Source organism: Phocoena sinus, chromosome 13, assembly GCF_008692025.1.
Source record: "Phocoena sinus isolate mPhoSin1 chromosome 13, mPhoSin1.pri, whole genome shotgun sequence".
Lineage (NCBI taxonomy): Eukaryota > Metazoa > Chordata > Mammalia > Artiodactyla > Phocoenidae > Phocoena > Phocoena sinus.
In genome coordinates, this window is record NC_045775.1 from 58,784,640 (window position 1) to 58,797,727 (window position 13,088).

General features: G+C 41.8%; 1 protein-coding gene across 4 annotated transcripts in view; it reads left to right on the plus strand.

Moving 5' to 3' along the window:
- The first annotated feature begins 8,747 nt into the window (after nt 1-8,747).
- The window catches only part of ANTXR1 (ANTXR cell adhesion molecule 1), a 244,359-nt gene continuing 240,018 nt past the window's right edge, over nt 8,748-13,088 (plus strand). For all 4 annotated transcript variants that reach the window (XM_032652787.1, XM_032652788.1, XM_032652790.1 and 1 more), the window contains exon 1: nt 8,748-9,252. In XM_032652787.1, coding sequence (XP_032508678.1) covers nt 9,101-9,252 — 152 coding nt within the window. In that variant the 5' untranslated portion in view covers nt 8,748-9,100. The remainder of the gene's footprint in view (nt 9,253-13,088) is intronic.

Here is a 13,088-nt window from a genome sequence, read left to right on the forward strand (position 1 = left end):
GAAGAAAAGGTATAAACAGACATCTCAGAGAGGAATAAAGTAATCCAACTAAAAATACATAGTAGGATCACCCATACATATCTGAACTACAGCAGTAAAAAAGACTAGAAAGTGTACTTCTTGTTGTTTTAATTTTATGTCAGGAGAACATGATTAATAGGGAACTACCCATATGTGGAAAAAGCATTCCAAAAATGTTACTATATATGCATAGAGTTTGCTGGATTTGAATGTTTTTCTTTCCTATTTTTCTCTTTCCCACAGTCCCTGAATTGACTGCATGATTAAAAAGTATGTTCCCATTACTTACTAAGTTTATGATAAACTCCCTCCACACTCCAGTTTTATGGTTTCTGTTTTTTGACACAAGATTCTAAAAGCCTTCTTGTCTATCACCTGAGGGTTTCCCTCTACCTTTGAGCAAATCTTATTTCTAGAGGACAGTGTTCTGGGCATGGGTCTTTATTTCTTCCCTGTTGGCTGTTAGAGTTACAGTTCCAATGGGTTTTTTCCTCCATTTCAACCTAAGATGAAAATTCCCCTATGCTATTGGGGTTCTTAGTCTTCTTTATGTGTTTAGTGATTGACTCCACTATTTTTTTGAATTAAATTCACACTTTAATGCCTAAATTTATAGCTATGATTAAGATTTCATGGAAAGTCAGTCCTCAACCTTCAAGGAGAAATATGATGGAAAGGAAAACAAAACCTGGTAGTACCATCCATACCTTGAGCTCTACCTATTCTCAGAGAAGTCTGCTCTAGCTTCAGGAATCAATGCCTATTCCAGGGGACATAGAGGCCTTCTCACTATTAGTGACATATGATTTCCCCACTGTTACTTTGGCTACAGTAAGAGCAAATGCTTTTTGAATTTCCAGAATGAGCCTGCTTCTTAGACATCCATCTTGGACACATATTCAGTTGAGCCTGAAAACCTATGCCGGAAAGCTGCTCCAGCTCTGACTTCTGCCCAAGCAGTTCCCTAAGGAGTCAATGACTGGAGGCAAACTCATCAGGTGAATGCATACCTCATTATCAGCTACAGCTCTGATCCCAAGCCCTTCTGTGCTCTAGTGATCCATGACAAGGATCCTAGCAATTCCATTCTCTCAGACTGGAGACAGCTTAAGTAGTCCAGATCTTGGTCTCTTTGCCATGGGCTTCTTCATCATCACTTCTGGGTCTTCTTAGGGAAGCGGTATCTCATTACTAGTAGAAAGAGACATTTGTCATGTCTTAACTCATTCACAGCCTAGAATAAGTCATCCCGAAGTGTTGTGGTCCAATAATGTATCACTGAGGATTCCATTATGTCAGACCTACTTCTCCTTGGAATTGTCATGGTGGAGTGGAAAAGACAAGTTGAGTTTCCTCTAGAAGGTAGGTTAACCACACTGTTAGACCTATTTACGCATTTGTGACTCCAAGCTGAACTCTGCAAGGTGCATGTTGTATTCATCCTTCTATCATCAATGTAAGCACAGGGCCTGCCTTATAGCAGATATCCAAAAACTATTTTTGAAAGAATGAGTCAGTTACTAAGAAGAAATAATAAAGGTTGTTTTCTATGGATTATTAGATCTTAAAAAAAAAACAGTATCAGAAAGAAGCATCACTGACTATAACCATTTACTCAGACGTTTCTTTAGAGTTTAGCTCTCTAGCATTCTTGGCTAGCAGAAGCAGCACTGGTGTCAATAGATTATTCATAGCCCCAAAGCATGTTTTCCATTTGTTTTCTGTATGCTCCCTAGGAAACCATCAACTCCCAGTAGATCTTGGATGGGCTAGAATCTTTATCTTTGCATTTTTCAAAATTGATAATGCGAATGCCCGTGGAACAGAAACAGCTTTGTTTCACTGGTGGTAGAAAAATCAAACACTCTGAAAGTGGTTCTTCTAAATTTATTCTTCCCATCTCTAGAAGAAATTCACATGCCATTTCCCAGAATCTCCCAATAACAAGAAAAGTCAAAATCTACTATGTGCTTCTTGAGGGCCACACATGGCATTATCTCATTGAGACCACATGACACCCCAAGGTGGTAAGTAATATTAACCCTATTTTGCAGATGGGAAGCTGTACTACGGGTAGGTCATTTAAGTAGTGCAGTCACCCTTTTAGTAATGGCAGAGCTGTGCTTTGCCCCAGATAGCCTGTTGTGCAATTACACTATTAATTAGTGCTCAGTTTAATGGCATTACCATTAATTCTACCTATTTCAATAGCTCTCATTAAAGAAGAAAGAGGTATAGGGCATAGATGGAAAAGAAATTGGTCACTGTAAGGCTGTAATAAACTATGTGTGTCCCTGAAACCCCTACATCCATTTCTAATATTTTACAGATATATGTATCTTGAAAAAGTGCCATTGGTTATTCCAGAGTGGTTAACGTCTTTGCCCCCACCTTCACAGTTCCCCTTCCACACAGCTTCACCCACACACAAGTGATGCACATGAGCTTTGAGAACAATTGCTCTTTGGGGCTTGGGACTTGGATAGTGGTCATTGGCAAAAAGTGTTGAAGGAGTTATAGGCTTGACAGGTCTAAGTAGATTTCTTGTGGCATCTTCAGTTGTAAACTTGTCCAGGGTCTCTGAGTAAGACCTTGATCTTAAATATCCTTAAATATGCTAAGGCTGAGCAGAACTGGGTAGAAGAAGGTTGTATTGGTCTTGTATTTACCTTTGTGATGACCTTGAGTTGTCTGATAAATCTTATATTAGGCATTTGTCAACTCTGGTCTTGTTAGTAACCTAGACTCCTGTACTGGTCCATTTTGTTCCTCTCTTGGGTTCTGGGTTGGATTGGCCTGGTCTCTGCTCTAGATGAAATAAATGTTTTGTTTGCAAGACTTCGAGTCTTGTGAGGATCTGGGATGGATTTTTTACAGTATGCTGGTATGAATTATGGATTATTCTCTTGGCTGAGTCCTTGTAGGAATGTGTCCTCATAAGGCTTGCTGTATTTGGCTTTGAGATTTGGCTAGACTCTGGCTGGATTAGGCTAAAGGGGATTGGTGATCAAACTTCAGGCTGGGCTTGGGTCTGGTTTAGGATAAACTGGGATGGTCTGTGGGCTTAGCTGAGGTGGGTTGTGAACTATATTACTCAGGATCTATCTCTGGGCTGACACTGACAGAAGTATGAAATTGGCTCATTTTTTTTCATGGCTCTGGATTAATCAGAGCTGGGTTAGGACTGTGTTGAACAAGTTCTATCTCTGCATTTGGGTGGTTGTAAACAGGGCTTTGAGATGGGTTTGGGACTGCCATAAATTGAGTCAAGGGATATATTGAAGTGAACTGATTTTCAAACTAGACTGTCATGGGCTTTGGGTAAGGTTATCAGTGGGATGCTGGGTTTAACAAGGCTTTGACTGTTTCTGAGCTGAGGTTGTTGATGACTTGTCTTATGGAATGCCATCAAAGTATTTTGCTATAGACTATGGTTCTGCCACTGGACTTGAAGTTATTACTGGTGCCTTTTCTTTTCTTACAACCAAAAGCCATCATTGAGCTGATTTAGATTCTTTAGAAATGTTGTTATCCTGAACAGTAAATTGCTTCTGGGAATGCTGTCTTGACTTTTTGCAGATGGTGATCCCATGGAGGACAAGCATGAAGGAAATCACATAACAGTTAAAATAGACTAATTTTTACTGAAGGATGTTTTGCCTTAGAAGGCTATGGGGTGTCAACAAAGCCCAAGGACCAGTGGGACCTCCCAGACCTCAGCAAACATTGAACCTATTTGATTGACACAAAATTTGGTCGAGAGTGTCAGATCTGTCCATATTGTGGACAAATTTTGCTAAAGAAAAAATTTGCCAAATTTTCTTGAGTAGTCTCTGTTATCTGGAACATCTTCCAAAATCTTTGCCAGGAAACTGGACAAATGGTCCTTTGGTGCCCAGTGGGATTCTTAGAAGATTAGATGGCAATGTGATCGGGATAGCAAACTTTGTTTTCGAGAGCTTGACAAAAGGGGCTCAGTCAAATGTGTTGGAGAGTGGGGGACAAATAAGGGAGAGTGAGTCACTGGAGGCTGGTAGACAGGAAGGTCATATTTAACAATTTCTGTCTCAAAGAACGAAGACTGGCAAATTCAATAGAAAAGCGATTAGAGTGCAGGGCTAAAGCCTTAAGATGGTCAGTGTAGTAAGGCAAACTCTCCAATTTTTTGGAAGGCAGCGAACTCAAAATTCTTGGTATTCTTAAATATCTTGGGATCCTTCTTTGTGTCATAAAACATGCGAACATTCACAAGTTAACCCCCTATCCCTCTCTCTTCTTGAAATAGAAGTTTCCCCTTCCTAGCAACCCAGTGCAGTCTAATGTCCCCATGCACTGCTCCACCGGCATGCTCCTTGTTGACAAGATGACACGTGTCAAGTCAGTGGGGTTTTCTCAGGGCTCATGCTCTCAACTTCCACAGAATGTAGCACTGTTGATGCTTCTTCATTCAAGAAGCTCTTCTCTGCTTGACTGCCAGATTATCACTCAGACACATCCACGTGCATGGTTAATTTGCCCTTGTGTTTCTTCAACCCCAGAAATGTCTATCCATAGCCCAGGCGTCGTTTATAGTGTTCTTCCACTGACCTGAGTTTGAGAGGCAGAGGAATTCCTTCCAAACCCCATTTGGCTTTCTCTGGGGAACTTGGGAAGGCCAGTCAATCTCCTCCAGGAAACAGGAGTCCTTGGAAGAGATTGGAATCAACCTCAGCCCAATCAGAGCACTGAGCATTCCCTCGAGATGATGATAACCTTTGCATAAAGGAATATTGATACTTGAACATCTCTGAGCTGTGAACTTAATCTGGGACATGCTAACAGGAACCCATTGGAGACTCTTCCCAAGTTCTCCTCCAGCCTCAAGTGACTGATCCACCTCTCCATTTCCCTACATGCACTAATTATAAGTCTGTTACATCCTCACAACCAAAGGAAAATATTGCCAGTTTGAAGAACCTGAACATGTCTCCTCTTGTGGACCTGCTGAGCCACCATAGTGGTATCATACCAGGCACTTCATTTATCCTGTTATAGACTCTGGACACCTTTGTTCTACTTCAACATTCTCTGAGAATAATCATATCTCCATAGCTCAATATCAAGTTCACTTCATGGGCATATTTGGAGGACATCTCTCCATAGTGAGTGAGGCTGGCACAACACCCTCTAATTGGAAGGTGCACCTGGAATGGATTTCTCTGGGCTAGAGAGAGAGTGAGAGAGAAGGGTAGAGTCACTTTTAAGATCTAGAAATGGTCAACATGTATTAACAGACCTCTATCTAGAATATTGAAAGAAAGGCAGAGACAACTTGGTCATTCAAGCACCTGAATCCCTCTAACTACCTTTCTGTCTTCTAGAGCATCATCTTTGTTCCAAGGGAGAAGCTTCCACTTTCTCCCCTTTTCCATAACTTTGTTTCATACTGAATTTCCTTCCTCCCTGAGAATTCCCTCACCTATCTTTAATAATGGTGTCTCTAACTTTGAAGAGTTCTATCAGGACTCTTCTGATCCCCTGCCAGACTAACTTTCTAAACTATAAACGTCTAAATACATTACCCTGTCAACCAAACTCGAAAGGACCAAAGAGGTCCCTAGAGCATGAGGATGAGAGAAGACATTCATAAACTTCCCCCAAATCCCTTTCCAGTTCAAGCCCTTTCCTATTCTTTGCCAATCCTGTCACCCACAAATGTTCTCTCCATTATGTTTTTCGTTTTATTTCCTTTTTTTTTTTTAAAGATTTTTTTGATGTGGACCATTTTTAAAGTCTTTATTGATTTTGTTACAATATTGCCTCTGTTTTATGTTTTGTTTTTTTGGCCACAAGGCAAATGGGATCTTAGCTCCCTGACCAGGGATCAAACCAGCATCCCCTGCACTGGAAGGCAAAGTCCCAACCACTGGACTGCCAGGGAAGTCCCTTCGTTATGTTTTTCCATCTTGTATTCCTTTCCTCTCCTAATCAGTTTCCCCTAGATTTTCTGCTTTCATCTACCCACTTAATTTCTGTAGATTTTCCTCACCTTCATTCTCATTATAGAGCTGCAGTGAGACCAGGGTGGGTTTTCAATCCTTTGGGGAGGGAAAGGGTATGAGAAAAGAAGACTTGGACAAGTTAGAGTATTTTAATCTCCCCCAAATTATTTTTTTCTGAGAGTAGTTATTAGTAGGTATTTTTTAAAAAGAACAGTTTCCTGGTCAAATAAGCCTGGGAAATATGGTTAGACATTTTTCTCCTAAAGATATCCTAAAGATATCCTAAAGATAGCCTGAAATTTTTAACATGGTAATGGGCATTTATTAGTTGTCTATGATTGCATAACAAGCTGCCCTCAAAATTAGAGGCTTAGAACACAAATACACATTCATTCTCTCATAATTTCTGTGGGACAGGAATCTGGGATTGGCTTGGCTGAGTGGTTCCGGCTTGGAGTTTCTCATATGGTTGCAGTCAAGATGTTGACCAGGACTGCTGTCATCTGAAGGCTTGACTGGGGCTGGAGGATCCACCTCCAAGAAGGGCCACTCACACGGCGGGCAGATTGATGCTGGCTTTCAGCAGGGGATCTCAGTTTCCTACTACATGGGCTCCTCCATAGGGCTGCTTGAGCAACCTCATGACATGGCATTGGGCTCCCCAGAGAAAGTGGTCCAAGAGAGCAAGGAGGAAACTACAATATCTTTCTTTTATTTATTGAAATATAGTTGATTTATAATGTTGTAATTGTTTTAGGTTTACAGCAAAGTCATTCATGTCTATCTGTCTATCATCTATCTATTCTTTCTCAGATTCTTTCCCATTATAGCTTATTACAAGATATTGAATATAGTTCCCTGTGCTATAATAGGACCTTGTTGTTTACCTATTTTGTATATAGTAGTGTATATATGTTAATCACAAACTCCTAATTTATCACCCCCCCCAAACACACTTTCCCCTTTGGTACCCATAATTTTGTTTTATATGTCTGTGAGTCTGTTTTTGTTTTGTAAATAAGTTCATTTGTATTTTTTTAGATTCCACATATGATATTTGTCTTTCTCTGACTTACCTCATTTAGTATGATAATCTCTAAGTCTATCCATGTTGCTGCAAATGACATTATTTCATTATTTTTTATGGCTCAGTGATAGTCCATTTACACATCTTCTTTATCCATTCATCTGTCGATGGACTTTGAGGTTGCTTCCATGTCTTGGCTATTGTAAATAGTGCTGTTATGAACATTGGGGTCATACAGCTCAATATCAGAAAAACAAACAACCCAGTCAAAAAACAGGCAGAAGACCTAAATAGACATTTCTCCAAAGAAGACGTACAGCTGGCCAACAGGCACATGAAAAAAATGCTCAACATCACTAACTATTAAAGAAATGCAAATCAAAACTACAATGAGGTATCACCTCACACTGGTCAGAATGGCCATGATTAAAAAGCTTACCTATAATAAATGCTGGAGAGGGTGTGGAGAAAAGGAAACCCTCCTACACCGTTGGTGGGAATGTAAATTGGCGTAGCCACTATGGAGAACAGTATGGAAGTTCCTTAAAAAACTAAAAATAAAGTTACCATATGATCCAGCAATCCCACTCCTGAGCATACATCTGGAGAAAATTCTAATTCAAAAAGATAAATGCCAGTATCTTTTATGACCTAGTCTCAGAAGTCGCACACCATCATTTCCGCAGTATCTTATTAATTACACACAGATCAGTCTCATTCAGTGTGGGAGGGGAGGTGTGAATACCAGGAGATGAGGAATATTAGGGATCATTCGGGAGGCAAGCTGGTGCAATGCATTATGAATCTCCAAAACTTAGAGACTCTCAAGCAGAGGGGAAGATGAGTGTCTGGAGAAATAATCCTGAAAAATGGAGCAAGAGTGTGTATTGAGGATTCCCGGAATGGAAGACGTATGAAGCTAAAACTGAGTTCTGGCTGGGAACGGGGGCCCAGAGCCCACTCTAAAGAGGATCCCTCACTGCAGAAACGTTTGCACAGGGCTTCCCTGCCAGTCCCAAACTTCTTGGAAGGTTCACCCTCTTGTAAGCTGTTTACTTCCTCTGTCCTAAATCAAAGATTGGGTGAAAAAAAGTCGAAGTTCACAGGCTGAAAAGAACTTATCACAGAATCTCTAAACTCTGGAGATGAAGACAATCGCTATAGCATACTCAGCTATTCCAGGCAGGAACAGCTTTCTGTGTGGGACTGTTTTTGCTTTCAGCCACATGACCGCATCCCAACAGTCTCTTTTATGATCTGCGCTAAGTGTATAGTAAGGTCACTTGGATGATTCAGATCACAAAGGCCCGTTCTTCTCTGCTCATTTGCCCAGTGTCTTGTTTGCAAAGGTCCCAGCCTGGGGTCGGAGCCATAGTGCTTGGAGTAAGTTCTCATCAAACGTTTACAGTGACCTTATTAGAGGACGTAGGACAGGAAAGGAAAGGACAAGGATAAAAAGGCTAGCGAGTGAGAAAGAAGTAGAAATGGGGAAGAGGTAATGCAGAATGAAAGGGAAGATGCGTGAGAAAACGGAAGGAATAAGAAAACGGGCACACCCACGCTCCCTTGAACGCGGAAGAGTGCTTTGCCGTCCTTGGCCACAAGGTGGCACCCTTTGAACTTTCTTCCCGCATCAAAATAAGAAAGGGGGGTGGGTAGAGAGGAGGGAGAAAAGGCAAAGCACTCCCCCAATCAAGAACAATTTGAAAACCCACCCCATAATATTTAAAATCTGGGACAAAGAACCATCAGCACGGAACTGCTTCAATTTCAAAACCTCAGCGCTGCCTCCGGAGTGGCCTGCGGGCCCGAGTCAAAAACAACCCCTTTAAAAAAGCGGACTACAGCGTTGGGATTCTTGAAACCTGAAACCTAGAAACAGAATCTTAGCGGAAACCAGAAGGAAAACCTTGAACTCCTCCAGACAATTGCTTCCGGGGAGTTTCGGGAGAGCGAGGGGGAATAAAAGGCCCGAGAGGAGAGCCCCTCGGATGGCGCGCCCTTGAGGGTCCTGGCGAGTTCGAGGAGCGTGGGAAGGAGAGGACCCTACCCTCTCCCTGGGCTGCAGGTCATGGCCACCGTGGAGCAGAAAGCCCTGGGCATTGGCTTCAAGTGTCTCTCTTTGGCCACTTTTGTGCTCATCTGCGCCGGGCAAGGGGGACGCAGGGAGGAAGGGGGTCCAGCCTGCTACGGGGGATTTGACCTGTACTTCATTTTGGACAAGTAAGTGCCCTGAGTTTTCCACCCTAGTTTAAGCTGGTGATGCTTGCTCCCCGGGCTAGGCTCCTTGGCAGTGTGGCTTTGGGACAGGTACGCATCTCCAGGGACCAAGAGGGGCCGCGGGAGGCGGCGGTGCGCCCAGCGCTGCGCCTTTGTGGACGGGGCGCGCCTCCCCCTCCCTCGCCGCTGCCCGAGCCGGCGGGGCAGGCGTCGCTGCTTGTTCTCGGGACAAATTCTTTTCTACCTTGCTTTCTCTTGACCGAGGCGCGTGAGTCTGAGGATGGGAGTGTAAGGATACTGTCGACCTACTACGTTTCCGTGAACCCTTTCCATTTGCTTTAGAAACCTTGGTGAGAAAAGCTTGCTTTCGAGAGGCGAACTTTCAGGCATGTGTAAAGTAAGAGGCGTGGGCTTTTAAAAGTCAATCGTCTCTTGTTTAAAAACTGTCCTACATATTGCTTTATCTTTGTTCCTAATGATAGAATGTAGGCTGACTGGGAAGTTAGTGAAAATACAAGGCGGATTTCTCCACCCCGGCACCATTGAGTTTGAGGCTGGGGAGTTCTTTGTCGTGGGGACGTCCTGTGCCTTGCAGGGTGTTGAGCATCCCTGGCCTCTACCCACTAGATGCCGGTACTACCCCCCTCCAGAATCTCCCCTGCACCCCTGCCCCCCATCCCGCGCTGCCTCCACCGTCTCTCCACGGTGACAAGCAAAAATGTCTCTAGAAGTTGCCAAAAGTCCCCTGCGGGTATATTCCTCCTCCCTCTCGGCTTGAGAAACCCTGATGTAGGCGAATTCAAGTTCTTGGCGATTTGACTCGTGGGCTACCAGGGTGGTGGAGGAGCCCTGGTTTCCTTGCGAAAATGGATGAGGCTTCAGGACTGCTCAAGGGAGAGCTGAACTCTGACCAATCCCCCTTAGATTTGCCAAGCCACAGTCATTCAAGGAAGTTTCATGCTATCTACTAAAAAGCAGCTTTAACAATAAAAAGCCCCTCAGAGGAGATCCGTGCTAACACTGGTGTGCTCCCCACTGCCAGGACGGGCGCTTGCTGTTACAGTGGTGGGGAGATTAATTTCACAGACTGGAAAGTATTTGCGAGTTGGAAAAAGAGTCCTGCAAAATAAGCTGGCCAGCTAGACACCAAATGTGCTTTGCAGTTGCCCCTGGAGTTTGAATTTTTCCGTAAAGGCTGTTTTGAACTCCAGATTCTTTGGATGAAAAGGGAGATCTCTTTCTTGGAGATTTATGAGAAGGTGGATACTGAAAATATACTTCAATGCTAAGAAATGGAATGTCTTTTGTTACTTCTAGAGCCTGGGAGCACCAGCTCACAGATTCAGAGACTGTGTCTGAAAACAGTGATGCCTATCATTGTTCTTTAAAAAAAAGGGAAAAAGAAAAAGAAAGCCAGTTCAGAAGAACATAGAGGCAGATTTGAAAAAAAGGACAGAATCACCATGTCTCTGAATGGAATAGCTCCACACTGTAGAGATATCAACTCTTTCCAAATTAATTTATAAAATGAATTAAACTTTAAAATCAGAGTTCTGAAAAAACTTACTTTGGTGGTTGAGAGGAATTTAGCAAAATGATTCTAGGTTTATCTTAGAGGGAAAAAAAAACGTAATAAGAGCTAAAACATTTTGGGAAAAGAATAATGAAGAAATACTTATACCTCCAAATATTAAAATGTATTGTGAGGCAAATTAATTAAAGAACAGGATGGTAAAGGCCAAAAAATAGGTATACATAATAGAAAATCTAGAAATAGATCCAAGGACATGTACTTCCATTTAGTGGAAGTTCAAATCAGTGGAGAACGAATTCATTATTTTTAAAAATGGTTTTTGAACAAATGGTTGGTAACATGGGAAAAGAAAAAGGTTAGATTTATACTTTACCCCACACACAAAAACAAATTCCAAGAGGTTTGCAAATTTAAATGTTAAACATTTCATTTTAAAAAGGAAGTGTTGAAAGAATTAGAAGAAAATGTAGATGAGTATTACTGTAATCTTAGATTTAGAGCTTTAACAACAGAGTAGAAACAATAAAGAAAACTACAAAAAGATTTAAATATATTAAAATCTTACATGTCTATAAATGAAAAATGCCATAAATAAAAGATAACAAGTTACAAAAACTTTTGCAACATAAATTCACCTCTGTAGAGTAACCTTAATATATAATAAGCAGTTTTAAAAAGATCATCTCAATAGAAAACAGGCTTACTATATAAATAATTCACACACAAAAAATGAAAGTCAATAAACAAAAAAGTTCAACTTCCCTAGTAATCAAATAAATGGAAAAATCAAACAAGATGTACTTTTTATTAAGTTGGCAGAGATTTTTAAAGAATTATAATATTCAGTATTGCCCAACTTGTGGGAGGGAGGGCCATTGTCATATCTTACTAACGAAAATATAAATTTGTTTGGTCTTTCTAGACTTGTGCTGTCCAGTAGAACTTTCTGTGTTGATGGAATGTTCTCCATCTGTGCTTTCCGGTATGGTAGCCACTAGTCCTACGTGGCTATTGACACCTGAATTGTTCCTAGTGGGACTGAAGAAAGGAACTTTCTATTTTATTTAAGTTTAATTAATTTAAATTTAAATAGCCACATGTGGCTACTGTATTGGGTAGCACAGACAAGAAGATAATTTGGCAACCTGTATCAAAGGAAAAATCCAAGATAGTCAGAAAGAAGTGCCTATGTGTATGTTCATGGCAGTGCTGTTTGTGATAATAAAGCTGAAAATTACCTAAATGTCTAACAACAGAGGATTTAATAAGACATGATACACACATGATATTGAGTACGCGTGTTATGCATGCTTGTAAGACATTTTTATTATTTATTTATTTTTTTTTTTTTGCGGTACGCGGGCCTCCCACTGTTGTGGCCTCTCCCGTTGTGGAGCACAGGCTCCGGACGCGCAGGCGCAGCGGCCATGGCTCACGGGCCCAGCCGCCCCGCGGCATGTGGGATCTTCCCGGACCGGGGGCAGGCGGACTCTCAACCACTGCGCCAGCAGGGAAGCCCTGTAAGATATTTTTAGGAGAAATACTTAATGCTCATAATATACTCTTAGGTGAAAATACAGTTACCAGACATTATACACTATGATTCTACCTTTCTAAAAATATAAACACACACATGTATATATCGCTATTTACCCAATATGTAATAGTATCTGTCTGTAGAAAGGATTTTTAAATTCTTTTTTTACACTTTTCTGAATCTTCACATTTTTCTGCAAAGAACATATATTACTTTTATATTCAACCAAAATAAGTTATCCTGAGTTTTTAAAATTTATTTATTTATTCATTTATTTAATTTTTGGCTGCATTGGGTCTTTGCTGCTGCATGCGGGTTTTCTCTAGCTGCTGAGAGCAGGGGCTACTCTTGGTTGCAGTGGGCAGGCTTCTCATTGCGGGGGCTTCTCTTGTTGCAGAGCACTGGCTTCTAGGTGCACGGGCTTCAGTAGTTGTGGCACATGAGCTTCAGTAGTTGTGGCACATGGGCTTCAGTAGTTGTGGCTCGCGGGCTCTAGAGCGCAGGCTCAGTAGTTGTGGCGCACGGGCTTAGTTGCTCCGCGGCATGTGGGATCTTCCTGGACCAGGGCTCGAACCCATGTCCCCTACATTGGCAGGTGGGTTCTAACCACTGCACCACCAGGGAAGTCCTGTCCTGAGTTTTTAAAAACTCACTTCAAGTGTGAGGAGGCTGTCTAACCAGCCTGCTGAGCTCCAAGTCCCTCATGATGATAGAGGATGCTGCCTCTTTCATGTTTAATCCTGGAGTACATTTCTAAATGCACCATAG